Source organism: Camponotus floridanus, unplaced genomic scaffold (genome assembly GCF_003227725.1).
Source record: "Camponotus floridanus strain SB8 unplaced genomic scaffold, Cflo_v7.5 scaffold60, whole genome shotgun sequence".
In the NCBI taxonomy this organism is placed as follows: Eukaryota; Metazoa; Arthropoda; class Insecta; order Hymenoptera; family Formicidae; genus Camponotus; species Camponotus floridanus.
This window is the reverse complement of record NW_020229770.1, coordinates 491,783-517,835: the sequence shown is the minus strand read 5'-3', so window position 1 is coordinate 517,835 and position 26,053 is coordinate 491,783. Positions and strand designations below refer to the sequence as shown.

At 32.5% G+C, this 26,053-nt stretch overlaps 2 protein-coding genes across 9 annotated transcripts in view; both read left to right on the top strand.

The window, feature by feature from the left end:
- The window catches only part of LOC105248906 (glutamate receptor 1), a 225,382-nt gene that overhangs the window by 139,197 nt on the left and 60,132 nt on the right, over nucleotides 1-26,053 (top strand). For all 5 annotated transcript variants that reach the window (XR_889016.3, XM_020026782.2, XM_011253974.3 and 2 more), the window contains exons 3-4: nucleotides 9,299-9,426; nucleotides 11,332-11,461. Coding sequence is in view for 4 of the 5 variants with exons in the window: in XM_020026782.2 (XP_019882341.1) it covers nucleotides 9,299-9,426; nucleotides 11,332-11,461 (258 nt within the window). In the remaining variant the exon portion in view is untranslated. The remainder of the gene's footprint in view (nucleotides 1-9,298; nucleotides 9,427-11,331; nucleotides 11,462-26,053) is intronic.
- On the top strand, nucleotides 15,292-22,369 carry LOC105248904 (facilitated trehalose transporter Tret1). 4 transcript variants are annotated; one of them, XM_011253970.3, is made up of 7 exons: nucleotides 15,349-15,414; nucleotides 17,103-17,400; nucleotides 19,362-19,587; nucleotides 19,686-20,054; nucleotides 20,362-21,164; nucleotides 21,754-21,892; nucleotides 22,033-22,369. In XM_011253970.3, the coding sequence occupies exons 3-7, from the start codon at nucleotides 19,545-19,547 to the stop codon at nucleotides 22,077-22,079; spliced, it is 1,401 nt and encodes a 466-aa protein (XP_011252272.2). In that variant the 5' UTR covers nucleotides 15,349-15,414; nucleotides 17,103-17,400; nucleotides 19,362-19,544; the 3' UTR covers nucleotides 22,080-22,369. The 4 variants fall into 4 exon arrangements, with proteins under 4 accessions (XP_011252273.2, XP_011252271.2, XP_025268910.1 ...); XM_011253971.3 differs by lacking the exon at nucleotides 17,103-17,400 and having other exon boundaries at nucleotides 15,292-15,862; XM_011253969.3 differs by lacking the exon at nucleotides 17,103-17,400 and having other exon boundaries at nucleotides 15,311-15,414.

Genomic DNA, 26,053 nt, shown 5'->3' with positions numbered 1-26,053 from the left:
TACTTGCGATTGGAACAATGCGAGGACGAAAATTGAGTGGAAGGAGGGAAGGAAGAAATATGTAAATTGGATTTACTCAATTACTACAATTATGGATAATTCATCTCGAGTAAACTAATTAAACTTTCATCAAAGAGTTCGCGGTACTAAGAGCTTTAGAGCGTGGTTTGCATTCGCGGTCATGACTCAAGTAAGATTGATTTCCGGTCGCGCTTACGATCAAACTAGTCACCTAGTTTGATCCTTGATATGTATATACGGTTGAAGAAATCGCCGCTACAGATAGAACACTCTTGATTAATCAAATGCAGGCAGATGTGAATGACTGTTGCAACATAGAAGATAGACAACATAAAATATATCTATAAATTGTGTACAACATGAGATTGAATTCTTTAAATTATTTTTATTTTTTATGAAAAGATTTTTTTTTTTAATTTAATCCGCAATATACACGTATCTCATTCAAAATATAAATACTAATTTAATTAATTTTCTCGCAAGAAAATATTATCTATAATCGTTTCTTCAGGAAGAAGTTCCCTGAAGAATAGTAGTTTTTTATGATGTTATGTTATATTATTAATATAATATTTTATATTAATATAATATTAATATAATATAAATATATTAATATAATATTAATATAATAATATAATTAATATAATATTAATATAATATAATTTTAATATAATATTAATTTTAATATAATTTTAATATAATATTAATATAATATAAATATATTAATATATATTAAATAATATTTTATATTAATAAAATAATATTTTATAATATTATTTATATATTATATATAAACGATAATTTGTATTTCTGTTCGATGTGAGTGGACATCGCTAAGCTTTATTGTTCAACGCCATATTGAAATCGCCTTCACGTTCATATTTGTTTACTGTCACCATGGGAACAAAACTCGGCGTTCCAGATTTGCAAATCCAATTGGGTTTATAGATCTTTACAAGGTAAATGGAATAGTGTTGAGTCGCATTCCGGCCGACAGCATCCGAATGATATCAAAGAACAGGACGATCGAATTGACGTGGCATTGTTCCGAATTTTATGAAAGAGACTAGCATTTTCAAGGCCGAATAGCCCTGATCGGTATTCACATGAGGGGCACGTGCGACGCGAACGATCGCTTCTCTCACGACAATGGACGTGCGTTACGGTCAAATGATTCGCTCGGCTTATTCGCTGCATACGCGCGACCAAACGCAGTTTTTCTCGCACGAGCGAGCTTACAAATTCAATCGCTACTCCAAGTCGTTGTAGCAAGTCGGCTACTGGTCTTCCGGAGGTGTAAAGTGAAGAAAAAAACCGATGAGAATCGGAAAAGAGGGGAAACATCATGAGGCAGGGAAACGGAGAAAGAATCAGCCGAGGCTGAACATAAAAGAGAGGGAGAGGGGGATTTGAGAAAAGGGGTAAAAGAGCGAGGGTGCGCCCTTACAAATAGAATGGCGAAGGAGACCCGACGGTTTTATCGTCGAAGCGATAGAATCTACGAATACGACTAGCACCAGTCGTTTGTCTCGAAGAAACGGGACACGCACGGGCTTCGACTAGTGTCACTGCGTGATTAATCTACGGCACAATTTTCTCACCACGGAATCACGTTTTTTCATTTTATTTACAAACTGAAATGCATCATTACTACGCATTAATGAAGTTTCTTAAAATATTTAAAAATTTATTTGTTTGTTCTAGATGTCAAAAAATAAAATGTTATGAACATGGGAAATTCATATGCATTAATAAGCCTCTAAATCTCTTTGAATAAAGAAATAAAAGAGAGTAAAATATAGGGGAAAGACGAGGGCAGATAATTGATACTCTTTATTCTTATTTGATTTTATAAACCATAATCATAAAAATATAATTAATATATTTTAATGAATTAATTTAATTATTAAAAATTGAACGACTTTTTATTTTTAATTAAAATACATACATGTTTATATCCTATAATTTCATTTAATGACCATATGTACATTATCTGAAATTTCTCTAACCAGGCTTTTCATATGTAATTCTCATTTTATTATGACAGTTTTATGTGTGATTTAATATGACAGAAATCTTGTGGTCTTATATATATAGCTAGATGTGACAGCAAACGTAACAATGTATTTTACATGGCAACGTAAAATATACTTTAAGAGCGTATAAATGGCGTTTATAGGTCGTCGGATAATTACGGCTTAACGATGATTTGTTGAGATACAAGTAGCATTAATTTTATGGAAAATTATCTTTGCTCTTTGAAAAATGCCTTTTTCTTTTCTTCATCGAGAGTCATAAGTTCTCCACGCTTTATGTAGCGCGTGTTACAGAAAAGGATATGAATGGTCCGTGAATACATTAATTAAAAGGTTACCGGCGAAGTGGAAAGTAATAGAAAATTTCAGCGAGAGAATAGATGTTTTCGGTTCCACTTCGTTTAATAACGCATAAAAGGGACGGTTGAAGGAATTCCGTTTCTGCAACCGTGCAGAATTTGGTGTTGCCAAATGGGGCCACTGGCATTTTAATTACGGAATACGAAGAACGTCGTTTACTTTAACGTCAACGCTCACTGACCGCTAACGCAGATATAACGCGGTAAGAAGACTGCGACGCGATTGGCCAATATGAATAATCCTACGTACTAAAAAATAATGTTGACTCTGAAAATCCATATAATGATCTTCCAACTAAATCTGGATAAGGATACTTCTTGGACGAGCTACTTTATATATCTCCTTTTTTTGCCATCGAAATCCTGTCAGGTACAGAATACTTCTTACCGCGTTCGATCTGGCGTAAAACGAGACAGAAGGGCGAACGACCAGTTTCAATTACCGGGTCGACTATCTTCCGGAAAGCGATTACTTTTTGGAAATTAAACTTTGCACAGGAAAACTTGACAACTTTCGAAGCTGAGATACTTTTCAATATTTTTAAATATCAGAATTAATATATTTTTGAAAAAGATGTTAATTTATGCAAGTTTGTAATATTTCTATATGTGTCTCTTTTTTTCATCCCCATCATATTTTTATATACAAGATGTTCAAAAAAGATCGTGCCAAATTTTCGGAACAAATTACTCCAAAAACCATTTATTTTCGAGTTTAAAGCATTTTATGTTATTATAGTTAGAACTCATTTCGAGGAAATGCATTATTATATATTATATAATATATTTTCACTTGTACACTTGTTCTTCACGAGCTTCTAAGATCGATGAGTTTGTTGACAATTTTCAATTCTTTGTGTCAATTCATACAAACATCCATCGATTATTATTGTTCAGTTTTGAAACAATTATTGATAGTATCTGGTTGTCTGAGAAATAGCTAATTTTTACATAAATTTCGAAATGACAGATATTCATTTCATATATGACACGATGGACATCGAGCATCTGCTGCAGATTGAATTTATTTAATAACAGAAAATGTTTTATAACTTGAAAATAAATGGCTTTTGGAGTATTAAGTCTTTTTGATTCATTTTTACAAGTACTACACTCTTAAAATTTAATAACACCTTCTTCGAACATCCTGTATATATAAATATAATAAAATATCGAAACGTGTAAATATGAAGGACTCGCAACAATCGAAAGCTCTTGTCGATTCCGGCATGTCGATACAAATGCTATTTTCACCCTCGTCACCACAGTCTGTCAGACATTCGTCGAGATGCCCGCAAGATGTTTCACGAAGTGTGCGTCTGTAAGCAAGGCTAGACCTGTTCAGAATTTCCGTGCTGAATTCTCTTAAATCCCACTACAATAAGACTCCTCCTTCCAAGCTCTCTTCTCTCGTCGACTTCGTGCCCCGTCTGCTTTCACGCACAGGTGAATCCCTATGCTGGCGTGTACGTGTCTAAAGACACGAAAGAAGGGGAGAAAGTTTCACCTCGCCCGGAAAACGAAAGGAGAGAAAAAAAGAAACTAACTGTATGGACCAAGAAGATGGGGACCACAGGACGCGCCGGGAAAATCGGACGATCCTCGGAAAATTCCTCGGCGTTATTACACGTTTCTCTCTCCTACATATCGTCCGAGAAGAATAATGGCTACTTCCTGCCATGACTTTTAGCCTCCGTCGAAATGAAAACTCCGCGCTCGGAGATTTCAAGAAACGAAAGCGCGGCGAGGATCCTAATTCATCTCGTGATGATGCTCGCGCGAGTAATAATTGCAATTGAATTCCGAGTATTTCAAATCGTGCTTTTGATCCGTTTTATTTTCACGAGCAGACGCAGTTGCGATGAAGACGAGAGTAGAAGAAAGGTGAATAAACATGACCACGAGTACATAAATGAAGAAAATCTTCTTTAGACGACTCAGTAAACTTTAAAGGAATATGATCGATTTTCCGATTTTCGAGAGATTCTCTATCTCAAATCTATTCTCATTAATATGTATTTTCAAGTTTTAATTAGAAATCATTACATCACTATCTCTATCATTGCCTATAATATTTGACTGATTAATCTGCGTTATAATTTACGAGTATTTACGCACCGCGAAAAATTTAGAAATTTGGCTCATTGTTTTATGAAGGCCTTTTGCAATTCTAGTTACCAGCAAATAGTTTTATTCGTCGAGATGACTGTGGCTTATCTTCATTATGTATAACATGCGTACGATCCTCCGCAGGGTTTACGACCATACTTAAGAGTATCTCTCGCTCTTAGCGATTTCTATAGAATTCGTATGCACCGCCAAGCGCGCCGGGCTCAAATCGAGATAATCGTTGGGTCGCGGAAACTTTGTCTATTGTGCGGGCGAACTTCATACGGATACGGAGTGGGCCAGGAAACAGTGCTCTGATAATTCTGATAAGGTCGGTGCATGCCCACGTATTTGCATCGCACCTCCGTGCACCAATACATCTACACACGAACGCCGCGACTGCTAAAGGACAAATAGGAACATGCGTGATAGGACAAGTTACCAAGTTAAATGGTTCGTGAACGTGCTAGTTGGAATTAGTTGTTCCACAGTTGCTAAATATAATGCCGGCGACACAGGTATTTTATTAGAGAAGGGAAGTTTTTTTTTCTTTCTTTTTCACACACTTTTTTGACATTTAAAATGCAATTGGCGATACCGTTAGGCTTTTATACATAGTAGTTCAAATATAGCAAAATACAATCTTGCAAAGTGCACGCAATAAGAATTAAGTTTCTGCCTTGAATGCAAGAATATATATGATTTAGACTATACTTTTAAACCACAATTATAATTATACTTTTAAACCGCAGAGAATAATTATCAAGCCTCCTTCGCTTATTATATGATAAAGTCACTTCTTGAAGGATACAGATGCTTCTATGGCGTAAAATTATAGCGTCCAAGGTTAAAGTACGACAATGTAACCAATCTTACTAAGTTTGCTGTCGCGGAAGAAGTCTTATGCACTGTTGAGTGAAGCCACGAGATTCGTCTAGTTACCTGCTGAACGTGGCTGACACCATCATCGCGACCCAGTTGAAAGGACCGCCCGGTTACATTATGATAGGCACTTGAAACTTTGAGAGTAAAAAATAATTTCGTCTGCGATATTCAAGTCTACCTCCGCGTACTCTTTCTGGTAAGTGTTACCGTTGATGATCTCTAAGTTATGAAATGGCTCCTCAAACTTTTCAACCAAAAAGAACGCGAAAGACGTAGAGCATAAACTAAGGAAAGGAGGAGCGGATTTTCTAGTTGAGATCAGGATTTGAATAAACTTATCTCGTATCATCGACACTCTTCCAAATCGGTTTTCTCACTTACAGAAGTTGGAATTGTAAAATCAGTTTGTAATAGACGATTACTCTTGTAATACTCTTGCACAAGAAAATTGTACGAGATTCGACAACTGATTTATTAGTAAGAAATAAGAAATATTCCATTAACAATTAAAAAGAAATTATTCAATTATACTTAACACTTGTGTGATGATAAGAAACGAATCTTGAAAGGATGAGTGAACTATGTAACTTCGATAAAAGTTTTGATTTCTTATACTCTTACATTTTTATGCTACTCGTTGTCACTTAGCTGTTGAATAATATGTGTTGTACTATCGGCTATACATATGTATAACAAAATTAGATAGTGGAAGTATCATCTGCATGAACGTAGCATCTGTCCGTGCAGTATGCAAACTTTGCCGGCATCATTAGCCTGACCCAGGACTGGCTGCAGCTAGTAGATATATTTAGTATAATAATAGACGCTAAACTTGTTCATGCACATACATATACACACAAATAGCACACACTCCCGAGCCAATGCATAGAGTCGATAATACTGCAACCATCTGCCGCCTACGCCTTGATCGAGCATCCCTTTCGCATACTTGACGCAACTTTGGTATGCTCATTGTGCGCCGTACACGGGATTGCGTATTGATTCGAAACTTTCACGATATATTGGAACAGATAACAAATGATAGACGTTCCAGACAATCAGGATTACAATTCTTCAAGTAAAGTTAATCTCATACAAAATGCATATCCTAATAGATTAATATAAAGACTTGAAAATATTGAATCCGAAGAATAGCGAATTATAAATATTTAGATTAAATTCATATTAAATTGCAACATCCAAAAAACTAATTAGAATTTAGCGAGTTATATCTACCCCGTTAATTGGTAGTTTCAGTAAAATTTATGTATGCTAAAAAGAAATTTACGCCGACAGCGTGCCGCTGTTATATGCTTTATTTAGTGCACTGCACGTATGTCTCAAAGTTTCCGGATTAATTTACACATACATATAAAGTTGCGTATTTAGATGCAATTGTGTACATACATATACTTATGTTAGAATACATATGTGTATAAAATATTGTAAATATCAAATTGAATCAAGTTTAATCAGTTTTGAGCGTATATTTTTATATCCAATCATATATATATATAACACAAATTAGTTGCAACTTACAATTAGGAGCATAGTCTCTCTCTCTCTCTCTTTCTCTCATACATAGAGAGAAAAGAAAGGGATATTTTTATGAGCGTCGGCAAATGTTGGCAAGTGTCGCGACGATACGCAGAATTAATAATGACGAAAGAGCGAAGGGACATTCTTGACCAAGACACGGGCGCATATATCACGATGCCCCATTATGCTTATGAATATAAATGCACCCTCGGGGTGGCCACAATAAATGCCGGCCGTTGCGCCGCCGGATCTCTGAATTCTGCTCTACTGCACGTACACGTGGTAGCTGTGGAACAACGAAAATAAAAACGGCGTCAGTCTCTACCTCCTCCCTTTTTCTTTCGTTCTTTTTTTATCCCAAGTCCTGGACGAACGCTGAGCGTGAGGGCGAGCATAAAAGAATTAAATTAAAATAAAGTAGGCTGCCGCGCAACTAGAAATTATACACATGCAGCAATGATAACAACAAAATGAGTAATAAGCTTTTAGGTATGCGCAATTTGTAAACCCCTAATGAGGCAGCTTCGGAAGTAATTTTTTTCTTTTAATCGAAAAAAAGTAGCTACAAACGCAGATTACTGCATACTTGATTGTGCTTATATGAATTATTTTCATTGATCCCATTTTCTGGCAAACATTGAAACATTAAAAAAATTTAAGTTCTCTCTCTCTTGATTTTTTTAAATTCTTTTAAAAAATATATATATTTAAAATAGTTTAAAAAGTGTATATTTAAAAAAATAAAATATTTGAATATATATATTTTTTAATATTAAATATCGATAAATTTTACAATTATATATTTCAAAAGTGTTTAAAATATATTAAAGTAAATGAAAATGTTTAAATAATATTTTTTAAATGAAGAAAGAAACGTGAAAGGTTAACCATGTTTATCGGATTATATAGCTTGTTAGCGCAGGGCTGCAATGTTATTCACATTAAGCATCGAAAATACCGCCGTTTCTCAGTCATTTAGACGAACGGCGCAAAAATCTCCGACCACAAGTCTTGTCAGTTTCTTCTTTAGCGATTAACTTGTAGGGGTTGCAGCTCTTGCAGCTCCTCCTCGGTTTCTTTTTCTTTGCCAGTACTCTTTTATCCGCCGCCTACCTTCCCTTTGGATCGCTTCCAACCGTTTGAATCTTCCTTTACCTTTGCAATCGGTGCAGCCGATATCCTATCTCTCCGTCACTCTCTTTTTTTCCTTCTATGTTCTTTTATACGTTTTATCGCGTTTGTCCATTTTCGTCATTTATCTTCGGCATATCAGTCATTGCGATTTAACATTCTGACCTTAAAGCTCCAAATTATCATATTATCGAATCATATTCAACCACCAGATACAATATTTACTATAATTGCGTGTACACATATGATTAGTATATTGCAATCCCAGTTTGTGTTTTAGCAACCACAACATAGCATCTATTTTTCATTTATATATTATCGTTTTCTCTTGAATTTTAATAAAACCTCAATATTGGTTTAGCGCTGAATGTTGAATGCGAATAAAAAACAATTGCCTGATACACATTGACTATGTCATTAAATAATGTCAATTTTCACATGACGAAATATTTTTTAAAATATAAATGTGTTTATATTGCAATTTTATAAATGATAATATTCCATTCGGACCACATTGTGGTCAAACTAATAGAATAAACTTATCGAGAGATATGACGTAAATTGACAAAGACATATATTTCATTCATTGTTAGCTTCCTTACTCAATCGTTTATCTCGCGTTATTAAAAGCGACTTTGTTAGCGTGGTAATCAAATTTAGATCTGTGTGGCTTGCCACCACATACGTTGTTTTTATTGGTAATCCTTTTTGTCTCCATCGTGCTAATAAAAACGAATCTATCCAGCAGGCGTTCAGTATGTACCGCAAGCTGACACTTTTGCGGTATTATTGTGCTTTGTGGAAGACCACGCATAATGGTCAACGAGATTACCCATCACATGACGTTTGCTCGATCTTAATAAAGGAGACACTATACATATTTGTTGGTTGTTAAATAATAACAGCATATAAAAATAATAACATGTAGATCGCGTATTATAATATTTTTCAAAGAATAATAGATATCAGAAAGAATCTTATCGTTGGATATAAATTCTATAAAATTAAAATTAATAAAATGTTATAATTAATTAAATGTTAATAAAATTAATAAAATCTATAAAATTAAAATTAATGCAATGATAAATACAGAAATAATAAATAAATGTTCAAGCAAGATCTTTAAATATTTTCGAATATTTTTATAATATTATTTTATGTCTATACATACACAATTCTCTTTTATTTTTTAACGATAATTGTTTTTCGATGTTACAGTTTGTAACCAGTTTAGCAGAGGCGTATTTTCAATGTTGGGTGCCGTAAGTCCAGATTCATTCGACACGTTGCATTCTTATAGCAACACCTTCCAGATGCCATTCGTGACACCCTGGTTTCCTGAAAAGGTAAACAAGTTATATCTTCTCTCTTTTAAATTTCTAATTAAAGTGTTTTTATTATATTTCCTATTTTATATTTCCTATTTTTCAGTCTTTACGACATTTGATTTCTTGGAATTACAGGATATTAATTATTATGTACATCTTATTAAATATACACTTATAGGGAATTCATACGTCACTGCTTTGGGTTTTTCCACGGAATTATGTAATTTTATTCGATTTGAAGAATTCATCTGTTCTTATACTATTTGCCTCGCTCAAATTTATGCAATATTATACGATTAGTCATAACTGGGGTTTTTTCGTACAGCAAAGCAATGAATCGAGAAGCCTTATTTAAATTTAATTTATTCATGGAATCCGTTTTTCTGTTTCTTTCTTCTGCTAATTTATACACCTTTTTTTAAAGATATATTTATATGTCTTTCCTACAGTGTACACATGTTAAAGATACTATTTTGTATATACATATCGATTCTGTTTAAATTATATCTATAAAATTTACATTTTACTTTATTTCGGTATTTGATAATTATTGAAATATTTGACAATTATCTTGACAATTATTTTTTATAATAATAATAAATTACGTAACATTACTCTCGCGTTCCGTTTCACACCTCATTGAATTTAAGTTATATCGAGGGATGTATATACGTAATGGCTTAGAGTTGGTGTTTAAATCATGTGTTTATAGCAGGCACTTACAACCGATGCATTCATCATGAAAATAAATTTTTCATCCTACATTTATCGATTCGACATAGAAAGAAAACAAAGTGCATGCTTACGGTACGTGTGCGTATGACAATAATTGTTGTTCGCGAAATCAATGGTTTCGTTTCGCGTTGCAGCTGATAATTAGCGAGCGGCGTGAGATGCATGATGATGGATTTGATCGATACGATCGTTCATACAAATACACAAATATATATGCGATACATACAGTAAACATATTACAATTTGAATTGCGAAATGAATTGGCTAGCCGAAAATTTATTCGCCGGCTCGAATTGCCGGGGCTGCATTTATCGCGCCGTTGTAAACTGATATCACGCTAGATTCTACAGGATGAACGTCGAGCTCGTGAGTATTTCGGCGTTTGTGTGTGCGTATTTTTCCCACGATATATTTTCGAGCGGTATAAGTATATATGCGAGCGCATAACGAACGTCGATGTCGTTTAAATGGTAATCGCGCGGTAATGCTGATTCGACGCCTCGGCTTTCTATTTTTTTTTTTTTTTTGGACCAATTACGGTTCGCCAGGAATGGCCATTTATATAGAGAAAATCCTTTTTCAATTTCCAGAGATCCTTCCCCGCACTGCGTTTGCATCGCTGCCTCTCTTTCAAGAAAAAGAGACGTTATCGAGATACGATTGGAAATTCAATACGTGATGGGATATGATTATTCCAGTTGGGCGATGATTAATTTTTGAAACCTGCTATTTATTTTGTCTTCCAAAAGATCAAAGAAAACATTCTCTTAAATTCTACTTCGAACAGATATTTATAACTATCGTAGAAATTAATTTCTTGCACTAAAAAAAGTCTCGCGCAGAGATATAAATTTAAAACGTCGCAATATTTCGCGAAAAAAAAGATAAAAAAGGAAATCCCGACAACTGAAATTAGTATCAAAAGGCATATATTTCGTCAGTAAATCATGATGCGCATAGTTGCACATTCGCGAGGAATTAAATTTCAAAGAGAATTCATGAGCGGTAAAAGCTAGATTGTGCGCATGTGTGTATGTGCGTGTGTGCATCGATTCAAATTAAAGTTTCGATGTAGCTGCCTTTCCCTTAGCCGAATTAATTCCGTTAGCACAGGTGGAAGGCACGCGCTATTGAAAATTTTCCAACTCGACCGATCGTAAATGCACAGGATTATTGTATGTATTGTAGGTTCTGACGCCGTCCTCGGGTCTCCTGGACTTCGCCATAAGTATGCGGCCGGATTACCATCGCGCTATCATCGATACGGTGCGATACTACGGTTGGAAGAAAATCATCTACCTCTACGACTCCCACGATGGTAAGTCCCTTACCCCGCGGCTTTCTCATGCATTTCTCATTTTACAAGGCGATAGCCGCGAGCTGCAACGCGCCCTGCTCGCACCTCGCTCCCCCTTACCCCCTTCGCACGATATTTCTCTTTTTATTACATATATCCGCCAAGTAGGCTCGGTCTCCCGTGGCCAACTTTGCCGATATCGTAGACATGGGATATCGAGTAGATTCCCCGACTTCCGTGCGGGATAAAAACGCGCGTACGCGCGTATCTGACACCGTAATCGTATCTTTGTATATCTATGCAAATGAAATTTTATATACATACGTATGTATGAAGGCGTTTACAGTCGGATATCAAAAATGTGATGCATTCGTTCAATAATTATGATTTTTTAAAGATGAAGTTTATACAAAGGAGAAACTTTCGTAAGACGGTACGCGACGACTATTCTTTTTTCTTGTACTTAAAGCAGAATAATGTGTCATTATAAGATACAATACAGCCGAAAAAAAATTAAACGTTTCTTTATAGGAAAAGTTGCCGCTTGAAAATGAATTGCGTCAGGGAAATGTTATTTCTAATTAATTTACTTGTATTTTGCTCGCTCGCGCTTTTCTCTTCGCGTTGTTAAAATCACGTGTTTTGTTCTTTCTTCTTTTTCTTGAAATTGATTTGAATGGAATCATGTGTGCATGTTTCATATAACTAGAACGTTTATAATTTTAAACATAAAGTTAAAAGGGAAAAACGAGTTTCTATCACTTTACATAATTGCATCTACAACTACCGATTCTATGTTTTTATATTAAATGAGTAATTTTATATGCAAAATTACCTACATACTTGCATTTTCAAGGAAAGCAAATAGAAAAGGTAACACCTGTCGAAAATTACATGTGCTACGAGCAAGGCCTTAACCTTTTAATTGCGCTAGTTGCACCATTATCTGTTTGTTTAACGTACATGTGTAATAAACGTGCTAATTAGTTTAATATGTTGAATCATGTTACCTCAATCATTTATTTAAAAAAGCATTTTAAGAATATAATTAATCATATGATGCGTGTAAATAAAACGTTTTATTATTTATATATGTTGATTTTTCTTAGAAACTTCCTAAAAATTGTTGGCGGTGCTAAATCAAATTGTGCTTTTGAAAATAATTTTGATTCTCATAAATAAAACAGTGAAATGACAACTGACACAGGTTTGTAACAGAACTCTCTTCTGTGTGATCTATTTTGCACGAAATCTCTTGTCAATCTTAATGCTAGAGGTGAAACGACAGCGGTTTAATTACTTAATTAATGGAACACGGGGTAACTCCGACTGAACGAAACGATTAATCACTAGACAGATCGTTGGACAGTTTTGTATCTCTCGTCGACTTCCGGCCGTTATAACTTGGTCACGTGCCTCGGGCACGAGAAAGCCATTTGGAATTCCTCGAGCCGACCAATTGCTCTTCTTCGACAAACTTCGATAAGAACGAGCTGGAGGTAGTCTAGTATCGCGGAAACGGAGAGAGTTTAATTACCGAATGCAAATGCAAATATACTTTAGGGACTATCGTGCTGTCTCCGCGCGCTGAACGACCCCTTTCCTTCCTTGCTCTCGTCCCATCTCGTCCTTGGCTCTTCCCATTGCCTGCTATCTGACGTAGTTCAACTATGCCGTTTCTCGATTAAAGCAGGTATGAGGAAAGGAGCAAAACGATGAGCATTCGAAGATCATCTGGATTTCATGGCAAATTTTTTTACTACTTATCTATCCTCAGGCTTTACCAATTTGTATCGCTAATAATGACAAGAATCAGTATACGTTAAAAGATAGAAATTTTAAATAATATTTCTTCATTCTTATACACGCACATAAACAATGAATACAATGAATACAATCTATTTTCTAATTAATATTGTATTATATAATCATATTATTTATTAATTGTTAGATGTTAATTACTGCATTTATAATTAAAAAATGTAATTTAAACGTAAGTTTAAAATTTCTCATTTTTTCTACAAAATGTGGATAAAGAGAATTGTTCTATTCATTATTTAATAATCCAAATACCACAATTAACGAAAGATTACATTTTTTTTTGTATTTATGTCATCGAAAATTAAATTTGCTAAATTTACAGTATTTCGAATTTGTGATGTTTAGTTAATTAATTTACATATTCATATTTAAAAAGAAAACCTTACTTTGTAGATTCATAGAAAACATTTGCTGAAATATTCATTAGTATTCTGTTATCATAGAGGAAAGTTATTAATATAAAGAATATATTTATGGAAAGATTACCCAACAGATTTGTATCTCGTGTCCAAACGATCAATCGTAATACAAATTTTAATTAATCTTAAAACTAATCTATCATTGCTATTGACTATTGATAAATTTTATTTAAATGTAATACAAAATTGCTATATTTAATACATAATATAAGGATATACATCATATAATTAAAATACAACGTATAATACATCATATAATTAAAATACAACATATTAATATGCATTAACTACAACCATAAAAAGAAAATAATCAATTCAAAATTTATACAAGAATGTAACGTGCTTGGAAAATCTGCTCGTTATTTTTAGTATTCTCGACGTATGTTGAGAATCATACAAAGCAATGACAACGATGCCTTTAAATCAATCAGACAAAGGATTATTTTCAATTCAATTTCGAGATATCAGTTATTTTCTATATAAAAAATACGTCAGATTCATGTTTTCCTCGATCGCATCATTACTAATAAAATGAATCGACATTATTCAGATTGCTCGCATCAAGGTAGAACCGATTGCGTAAATGATGAAGAGAAAGTGTAACTGGCTATGCTCTGTTAAATTTTCCTGTTAGTATGTAATGTAAATATTAAAACAGATTTCTTTAGACTCTAATACACACTTTTAGAAAATTATTGTGAGAAATTGATCATTAGTATTTGAACAGAATTCTGTTGGCATTTAAAATAGCTTTCATGAATATCTCAAAATTTTGTAAACAGGAAATACGTACATCATTTACATATTATAAGAACACTCTCGGCGCTTCAATGTTGTGCACATCAGATATAAAATTAACTCGTAGACTGTCACCATGCTGTTCAAAAATGGAAATAACTTTTTCCCGCGAAGAAATAGACTTTTTCCTGTCAAGGCTTGTCACATTTTTACTTGTCAAGGTTGAAATCTAGTGTGAACAATTTCTTGTCTTCGAGAAATAATTTTGTAATTCTATTCGCGCAATACATGTCCTTATGACCTAGACGCAACAGTGAAAATATTATCAGGACGCAATGACTAGAATAAGAACGCGCAATTTGCATTCCTTTCTCGTTAAATTGCCACTCATAGGTAAGATATTGAATAAACATGATAGTATCAACATATATGAATCACGTTCTCGCTTTCAATAGCAAATGTTTGTATGTAGAAATGAAAACATCGCACATTCCAAAATTAAACCTGGCGTGGCCAATAACAATGAATTAATAGCAAACGTATCAATTTTCCCAGGCATATCTATCATTCGACATCCATACCATCACTGTTTGTCGAGGTAGGTGGAAAAAATCGAAAGCTGTCGAACGAAGCAATTTTCAGGACACATGATGCGTGACATGCATGCTCCACGTTTCTAAAGGCAATTAAACGATGGAGTAATATAAAGAATGAATGTGAGAAAAAATTACGTGAAAAAATTCAATGCGCGCACGTGACTGGGAAATACTGTATAATAGTAGTAATTAGTTGTTACAGGCCACATTGTCGCTCGCTTTACATTCGAGACGGGAGGGGATTCGATTAAAATCACAGTGACGTGCCTGAGTATCAGAGTCAACCTCAGTTTCCTTTCCGACGTCTCTCAGAATGACAGCGGCATCGTTGCCGACGCGCGTCGAAATCTTGGCATTACGTTCTCGACTCTCGTAGTGGTGACAGGTGTTATACAAAGAGGTGAACTGTCGACATAATTATTTTGTACTTTTACTACATGTTCCACGTGTTCCTCGTTGATTAGACGACAACTCATGGCTAGCTCTATCGTGAAATCGTGTTACGAGTTATAAGAATTTTCTAAAAGTTCTTGATTAACGTCATTGTTAAAATATTCGAATATACATAGATAGAACCGAAAAATCTTTCATTAAAAAACCAGCAAAGATTATTTCGTCTCTGAAAAATATTCTTTTTAATCTCAAATTTCTTTGAAGAACGATACGGAGTTTTAACGTATACATCATTAATATATACGTATGCACAGTGTGTTAATTCGAATAAGTTAAGGCTGTCAGAGAAAATTATTACAAGTACTAATCACCAGATAAGGGAATCAAGTTTAAGGAAATCTTCATTGTAAAATCAGATAAGTTTTAATGCAAGAGAATTTGCATTAAAGATTCAGGTACGAAAATAGATAACAGGATAATATGTACGCTATCATGATTTATTATTTAAATGTTCAAAAAATGTGGCCCATATCATCTATGCCATGCATCAAGTAGCATGATTGAGTAATTTTTAATTGGATTTAGCTACCTCCTATAATTAAGTAACAGCTCGCTTATAAAGGCGAATTAAATCCTCGCGTGATAATGACATGTCATTGTTAAATCAGTATGTACCGATGTGATAAAATATGCGTGTACGTATAATGACTTTTATATAACTGTCAATTAATCGGGTCGATGCTCGTTCGAGCTGCATGTTAGCGCACAGCTGTAACGCGCACTTGTAAAATGGTTTATTATGCACGCCATAGGTAATGAAGCATCGCGGTAAAGCAATAACTCAATTTGCAGTAGAAATTACTTCATACTACTAACGTAAAAGAAAAATGACAATTCAATCAATTACTTTTCATCTATAGACTCTTTCATAAATTTAGATTTCCTAATAAAATCTAGTGACAAATCGTCATTTACTATATTTTCAATTTTCGACATTAAATGTTTTTGTTATTCTCAAGTTATACAAAAATCAATTAAAGCATAAAATTAAGTTCGGAGTAACAACTAACTTATAATCAGTAATCGCACTTTAAAAATTTATTTTTTAAATAATCTACCGTGAATTGCCTAAAATTTTTGAATTTATAGATCATTCAATTTTTTATTAAGAAAAATTTTATTTAATGAATAATGAAATTTACATTTATATCTAAATTCTAGTTAAAAAGAGAATAATGCAATGCAAAATATTTTTTATTAAAAACTATTTCTCTTTCAGCGAATCAAATGTTATATTAAGCGATTCTCTCTCTTTGAAAATGATTACACAATGCAACAAAAAAAAAATACACAGATTTTAAATTATTTTATTACGTTACAATTTTAAGAAATTTAAGACGAATGCAATTTTTTTGATCTGAAAATTCTAATACCTGATTGCAACAAACATATACGTAATATGACATGATACAATACATTAAAGTAGCCCTTTTTTTGCTACTTTAATTAAAAATTTCGTAAAATTTTAATATAATGTGGTAATTTAAAAGCCGGAATTGCATTAAACATTGAAAAATTATAGAAAATAATTATTTTCTTTTTTATGTTCGAAAAAGTTATTTTTATTAAATTAAGTTATTTTTATTATTAATTATAAGTCAAAAATCACACGCGTGAACGATTCTCTCGATTCAGGACGTCACAATTATCCGTTCATCGACTGCACATTTAAGATGAAATATCGTACACCTCTAGACGTGACGACCTTGGTAATAACCATGGATCTTTCTTCTTGTGTTTTGCGGATAAGTGGATGAACGAAGAGAAACGTTTCGGTATAAACTGAGCGATGCAAGGACTTCGCATGTTTCGATCGTTTCGGCAACCTGTTTGAGCAAAACAAAGAACGTAAACTAACTGGTTTTGGGTGTGCGAGCCGGTTTTTTCGAAGGATATTATCAACTAGTCTACATTAGATACCCAAATGAAGAATGTAAATATATGTGTGTATGCATATACATTGAGAGAGATTGTTATGTCGAATTAAATATTTTTTAACTTTTAGAAAACGCAAAAATATTATTCAGTATCGGTATAAAGATCCTTTCTATTTTCTACTCTTACGAAAGATTGTTATATATTTTAAACCGGATTATACTGCGCTAAACCACATCATAAAATGGAAAGGAAAAATTACATATTACATGTAATTATTGCAGTTATGATCCGTGTAACATTAAAGCAATAAATCTTAATCATCAGTACTATGCACAGACCATCTATTGCGCAATATTGTACATCCAAACATGTTAACGTTTTCTCTAATAATTACGACAGAGAAGAATTTATTTTACAGAACATAATATTTTAAAATGAAAGAAAATGCGATACACAATTTCAATCAGTGTAACTGCATTATATTGCACGTTGGTTTTATAAGATTTTAGAAATTATTTTTGACATTACGTATCATCTTATTTTTAACATTACGTATCATCTTTCTGGAATTAAAATCATATCATTATTATTTTATTATTTAAAAGAAACCTCGCTTTTTAATATTGTTTCAAAAAGTTGAAGAATTAGCTACATTATTATCAAGCTGGTATTTTGCTTTTTATAAATTCCAAATAATTTATTAATGAAATTAATACACTTTACAATTCATTATTTAACAAATATTTTGAAGAAACTCCAGTGTACGAAAAAAATAAAATTGTCGCGAGAATATATGTTGGATTCTTTTTCAATGATAAAAAATTGATTATAATTTGAAAATATTATATCTTGATATATATATCTTGATATATTGATATCGTATAAAAGTTGACAGAAAAATACTTTTAGAAAGATGTATAACATTTGCAATATTTTGCTAACTTGCCATTACGGCAAGTCGATATGATATCCTTATTTTAAAGTTCAAAGATTATTAAATAAAGTGTGCAATTATAAAGTCAATAAACGCATATTCAAGTATAAAAAAAAATGGTATGGCAGTTCGAATATTTACACTGACATAAACGGTTGTGCTTCCGAATATTTCACTTTATGTTTTGCAATTGTCTTTTGAAATTTAAATTTGAAAAACTTCCAAAATATCAATTTGACATTTTTTTTATTATAATTCTAAATAATTTTTTATTTGTGAAGTTAATAAACTTTCCAATTCATTATTTAACATATATTTTGGTGAAAATTCCAGTGCACGAAAAAAATAAAAAATAACATTATTATTTAACAGTCCTAAGTTGTCCGTTAATATTAATTAATCAATCCAATTCGTTGCATCAAGTAAGTAAATATTTTATTTTGAATAACATGTTGTCAAAACGCGAAGAATTTTACGACAATAAATTCGTGTTAAGCAACGCGTCCGATTCAGTCTCTCTGTCTCTCTTAATAGTGGGTGTATTGTATAGCCAGCCATAAACTGTCGCTTTGGGAGGCATCGCATTGCGTGCCTCAAAGCAAGAGCAAGTGCTCTCCGACCACGGCGGATGGCGGTCATGCGTGCAGACGTAGCCGTTTACACGTGTGACCGTATCGCACCCTCAGTCGAGAGATATGTGGCGCGGAATCTAGTTAGAACCCTTGTTGGCTTTATCTCCGTTGTCTCTGTTTAGCTCGGAGGTCGGTCGTGTTGCTAGATTAGAAGGATCAGCTTCATGGCGCGTATTTTTGCTTCCTCATTAATAATTAGCAAATAGAAGTTCGCATTTTCAATTCTTCACATCTTTACAAAATTTTAACATTCAGAATCAGAATGCACAAGTCGAACGAATTAAACTTTATTCGCACGTCGACGATAATATGGTCGACAATGTTAATTCTATGCAATAATATTTTAAGTACATTTCATTTAGATAAGTCGTCTTGAATCTATGAATTATCATCAGCAGATAGCTCTTCAATAATATATTTATGTAATAGATACTTTTTTCTAATTAATAGGAAACAATTAAAAGTATACAAAGCGAGAAGTATTCACATTTGCAACTATGAGATATTATTTAATTGCGTTACGCATTCTTCGTGCTGCTCTCGTAATAGCAACTATTCTTTGCTCTGTTTAAAACGCAAATAATTATTTAAAAAATCCACAATTAACGTGAAATCAAAAGGATATCGAATACAATGGACCGTAGTATATTGCGACAAACATTGATTGGATTCGTATGTAAGTATCTTGAGTAAGAGATGAAATTACTTTGATATTCAGAAATATTCTCTCATGAATGCGACCTCGAAAAAATCTGACGTATAATCGCTCCCCAGGTAGTATTTTAATCATCGATTGCGGCTTGCACGAAGGATGGAGTACGCCAACCATACCGAAATTCAATCACGAGGATCCTTTAAAAGTGACGACTAATGAAATTGCTTGGATCGTGAATCTCATGTATGTGGGGGTCGGTATTGGCTCGTTGGTACCATTTATACTGATGGACAATATCGGACGTAAAGGAACCTTGTTAGTCACCACTATACCAAAGATCATTTCTTGGCTCTTCATCGGGCTGTCCACTTCGGTACCGTTTATATATATCGGACGAATACTCGCGGGTATAGGATGTGGTATAACTTATGCCGTGATGCCAATGTATCTCGGCGAAATCAGCAGCAAGCGAACCAGGGGTCCTTTAGGTACGACGATATTAACTGCTTGTTATCAAAGTGCAATGTTCGACACAATTCTTCTCATTAACATATTCATCGTTCTACATGGTAGATATGTACAGTTGTTAACATTAAATGTGTCGGTCTTCAGTTGATGATGATTCTTAATGGCACATTTCGTTTGAAGTTTATATTTCTTGAAAAGATGCATTTATATAGCTTTGTATATTCGATAGAATTCATATTTCCGTAATCTTCCTTACATTTTGAATAACGTTATTTATGAAATTAATTATCTTTTAAATGACATCAGTAAATAAGATGAAATCTTTAGGTACTTTAATGGCTGTTCTAATGAACATTGGGATGATGCTCATTTATGCCATCGGCCTGTGGATCAGTAGATTCGCGATGGCGATGATAAGCGTATGCGCGCCAGTGCTATTTCTGCTGACTTTCATGTGGTTACCCGAGAGCTCGGTATTCCTAACGCGTAAGAACAAACTCGATCCCGCGCAGAAAACCCTTCAATGGGCCTTGGGTAAAGAGAACGTGGACGAGGAACTTGAGGAAGTGAAACGTATCGTGGAAACCGAGGACAAGTGCAGCAAGATAACTCTCAAGGATATGTTCAGAGAGATCTTCACCAAGGTACAGAATAGAAGAGCCTTTCGTATCGCTATGATAGTACTGAGCGCCTTAACATTGACGGGCGCGGCACCGATACTCGCTTATCAGTCGTACATCTACGAAGAGGCCGGCTTCGAGATTTCAACTAACACTAGCATTATCCTGACGGGTATCATCATCGTTCTGTCTGGCGGTGCCTGCGTAATGGTGGTGCGTTTCACAGGCAAGAGGTTTCTGCTGCTGATGTGTGCACCGATCTGCGTGCTATCCCTGATCTCGATAGCTATTTTCTTCGAGCTACAGTCCAGCGGCTACGATGTTTCTCGATTCAAGTGGGTGCCTACAGTCTTCGTGGTGATTTACGTGTTCGGTTATGGATTCAGCCTTAATCCAATACCGCTGGCATATATGGGCGAGATCTTCGGCGTCGAGGTCAAAGTACCTGCCGCGGTGCTCAACGCTCTTTACTACGCCATAAGCACCACTGCCGTTGTAAAGTTTTATCAGGTACGTTGACGTCTGTATCGAAGAATCGATTTTGTTTTCGCGAACGAGAGCGCGGTAAGCGGGTTATCGGAAGCAACGATCAGTTAAGAGGTTTAACCAAAAGGAGTTCTTTATTTTGTAATAGTATTATACAACGTGGTATAATGTGCCATCGGTTAATAGGTTTGATGGCCAAAAGGATTCTTTATCATTTAATAGCATTAGGAAATATATTGCGATATAAAAATATGCAAATTATATTTTAACGAGTAATCGATACTTCAATGCCTATTAAAAAAGGATCTGCATAAAAGATATCTTCTGAAATTATATATATAATGGTTGTGTAACACCAGTTGTAACATTTTCTTGTTATATGTCATTCAAATTTTTCTTGTTAAACCTCATTTAAACTTTTAAAGCATAAAATTGTAATATTATATAATTCTATATATATGTAATATTACATATAATTTTCTGTATATGTATATAATTCTATGTATTAGAGAATTATAAAATTATATTAAGATATTTTTTCTTTATTCTTTATTCAAAATTAAATGTTATGTGATGAATATATAATATGATGACAAAATTATTTATATTATAGGTTATGCAAGAGTTGTACGGCACGTTTGCACCATTATGGGCATTTTCTGCGATAACATTTTTTATATGGGTATTAATTTATCTATTTGTGCCGGAGACCGAAGGCAAAACCTTGGAAGAGATACAGTTGGAATTGCGAAGTAAGAAATAATGTGCATGCGATATAAAGAAGTAAATAAACGATATTATAAAATAAATCAGAGATTACTAAATTCTATATTTAGAGTATGTATGTAATATATATGACTTGATTTTCTAATATTTACTTATAATATTACAGAGAAAAAAATAAAAAGGACGAAAAGAAAAGAAGAACTAGAAACATAAATTAGAAATCGTATTCAAATACTTATTGTCGTACAACTAAATATATGTGAAACGCATATAGTTGAAAATTATACAACGATGTTTTATAATGATGACAGTTTCCGATTCACAAATTTACACACACACACAAACATATATAGACAGGATGTTTCAGACTACCTGTTTAAAAACTAGAGAAGTGGTTATTTCAAAAAAGTAAAAACATTTTTTATAAATTGGGTGCGCTCTATCGAATGGTGATATTTTCAACTTCCGGCCGGAAATAGGCGATTCAGACTGAAAGTGCATTTTTTTTAATGAAAAATTATTATTTCTCTCCCTTAATGAAAAATTATTATTTCTCTCCCCTAATGAAAAATTATTATTTCTCTCCCTTATTTCTCATTGCATATTCTTGTGGCTTACTTCGAGAGCTTTCCAAAACACTATAATAAATTATTTTTCCATGAAGTACTTTTCGAGTTATGAGGCTTGAAAGCATTTCTTAATTTTACATAAACCATAAAATATCTTCTAAAATATTCATTTTTCGATTATCTTACTTTAATACTTTTATGTACAAAATAAGAGAATGAGAGGGATCAATTGGTGTAAAAAAAACACATAGTTGTTTCTAAGAAAAAATATGTAATTTGCAATTAACAATTCCATATTTTTTCTTAAAAACAACTGTATCTTTTCTTTACATCAATTAATTCTCTCATTATTTTGTACATAAAAATATTAAAGTAAGATAATCGAAACATGAATATTTTACAAGATATTTTATGATTTATGTAAAATTAAGAAATGATTTCAAGCCTCATAACTCGAAAAGTACTTCATGGAAAAATAATTTATTACAGTGTTTTGGAAAGCCCTCGAAGTAAGCTACAAGAATATGCAATGAGAAATAGGGGATTTCATTTAAAAAAATGCAATTCTGAGTCGCCTATTTCCGGCCGGAATCAGAAGTTGAAAATATCACCATTCGATAGAGTGCACCCGATTTATAAAGAAAATGTTTTTACTTTTTTGAAATAGCCACTTCTTTAGTTTTTAAATGGATAGTATGATGGGTGGTTGGAAACACCCTGTATATATATATATATATATATATATATATATATATATATACTCAATACTGTATATATACTCAAGGTAGCTCATAAGAAGATTTATACAAGGAAAGTAACGTTTCTATTTTGCAGAGATAATTTACATCATTACAAGACATATATATTATAATTATTTGCGCTTACATATCTTCAGTCAGACGAATAGTAAGTGAACATTATGATAACGTCACATGTAAATATGTAACATTATATTACTATATGTATCGCATTAACAAAAATTGTACAAGATACTTTCAAAACAATATATTTTTATAAAAGTAGTGTAATACAAAGTTTAAAATAGACTGCAATGTGAACATTTTCAATGATATTTATGATCATTTGAGACCGATTTTGTTATGAATTTTGATTAACTTTCCTTTTTCTTTATTAAAATTATAAAACAATTTTTCCTCATTTACTTCATAACTTCTTCATATATTGTTTTGTGTATATTCTTACATATTGATAGAAATACATAGCGTCGATAATGGTATTAAATCGCATCTCGAACTTGTTAAGGCACTAGAGAAAAACGATGCGAGAGGAAATCACTACTTATTTGAAGCTTTAACTCGGCAAAGAGAATCGTTTAGTAGTAGTATTGCGTTAGACGAGATTCGTATGTTCATTTGGACAAGTCAAGTTCAACTCTCGTAGTAGTAGTTCTTGATTAACGTCACTGTTAAAATATTCGAATATAGAATAGATAGAATCCAGAAATAAAACTTTCATTAAAAAAGTAGCAAAGATTATTTCGTCTCTGAAAAATATTCTTTTTAATCTCAAATTTCCATCTTGAAAGAACGATACAGCGTTCTAACGTATACATCATTAATATATACGTATGCATAGTGCGTTAATTCGAATAAGTTAAGGCTGTCAGAGAAAATTATTACAAGTACTAATCACCAGATAAGAGAATCAAGCTTAAGGAAATCTTCATTGTGAATCAGATTAGCTTTAATGCAAGAGAATTTGCATTAAAGATTCAGATACAGAAATAGATAACAAGATAATATGTACGCTATTATAATTATTATATTCAGTATTTAAATGTTCAAAAAAATGTGGCCCGTATTATCTATTCCATCCATCAAGTAGCATGATTGAGTAATTTCCAATTGGATTTAGCTACCTCCTATAATTAAGAAACAGCTCACTGATAAAAGCGAATTAAATCCTCGCGTGATAATGACATTGTTAAATCAGTATGTACCAATGTGATTGTGATAAAATATGCGTATAAATAATGACTTTTATATAACTATCAATTAATCGGGTCGATGCTCGTTCGAGCCGCATGTTAGCGCACAGCTGTACTAAAATAGTTTATTATGCACGCCATAAATAATGAAACATCGCGGTAAGAAAATAACTTAATTTACAATAGAAATTACTATCAACGTAAAAGAAGAATGACAATTCAATCAATTACTTTTTATCTATAGACTCTTTTATAAATTTAGATTTTCTAATAAAATCTAATGCCAAATCATCATTATATTTTCAATGTTCAATATTAAAATGTTTTCGTTATTTTTAATTTATATAAAAATTAATCTTTCTATTTTCTACTCTTACGAAAGATTGTTATATATTTTAAATCGGATTATTCTACTAAACTACATCATAAAATGGAAAAGAAAAATTAAATATTACATGTAATTATTGCAGTTATAATTTATATATTATTAAAGCAATAAATCTTAATCATCAGTTCTGTGCACCGTCCATCTATTGCGCAATATTGTACGTCCAAACATGTTAACGTTTTCTCTAATAGTTACGAGAGAAAAGGATTTATTTTACAGAACATAATATCTTAAAATGAAAGAAAATGCGATACACAATTTCAATCAGTGTTAAATCAAACTGCCTTATATTACACGTTGATTTTATAAGATCATAGAAATTATTTTTAACACATTATATATCATCTTTCTGAAACTAAAATTTATCATTATTATTTTATTATTTAAAAGAAACATTGCTTTTTAATATTGTTTCAAAAAGTTGAAGAATTAGCTACATTTTTATCAATCTGATATTTTGCTTTTTATAAATTCCAAAGAATTTTTTAATGAAATTAATACACTTTACAATTCATTATTTAATAAATATTTTGAAGAAACTCCAGTGTAAACGAAAAAAATAAAATTATGAGAATATATGTTGGATTCTTTTTCAATGATAAAAAATTGAATATAATTTGAAAATATTATATCTTGATGTATATATCTTGATATATTGATATCGTATAAAAGTTGACAGAAAAATACTTTTAGAAAGATGTATAACTTTTGCAATATTTTGCTAACTTGCCATTACGGCAAGTCGATATGATATCCTTATTTTAAAGTTCAAAGATTATTAAATAAAGTGTGCAATTATAAAGTCAATAAACGCATATTCAAGTATAAAAAAAATGGTATGGCAGTTCGAATATTTACACTGACATAAACGGTTGTGCTTCCGAATATTTCATTTTATGTTTTGCAATTGTCTTTTGAAATTTAAATTTGAAAAACTTCCAAAATGTCAATTTGACATTTTTTTAATTATAATTCTAAATAATTTTTTATTTGTGAAGTTAATAAACTTTCCAATTCATTATTTAACATATATTTTGGTGAAAAATCCAGTGCACGAAAAAAATAAAAAATAACATTATTATTTAACAGTCCTAAGTTGTCCGTTAATATTAATTAATCAATCAAATTCATTGCATCAAGTAAATATTTTATTTTGAGCACCATGAAGAAAAAACGCGAAGGATTTTATGACAATAAATTCATATTAAATAACGCGTTCGGTTCAATCTCTCTGTCTCTTAAAAGCGGATTTATTATATATCCAGCCATAAACTGATATTTT

Bases quoted from the DNA above. Each gene is read 5' to 3' on its own strand.
- LOC105248904 (XM_011253971.3), top strand. From the start codon at position 19,545: ATGGACCGTAGTATATTGCGACAAACATTGATTGGATTCGTAT. The intron at 21,165-21,753 runs GTACGTTGACGT...TTTATATTATAG, and splicing joins CCGTTGTAAAGTTTTATCAG to GTTATGCAAGAGTTGTACGG. The intron at 21,893-22,032 runs GTAAGAAATAAT...ATAATATTACAG, and splicing joins GATACAGTTGGAATTGCGAA to AGAAAAAAATAAAAAGGACG.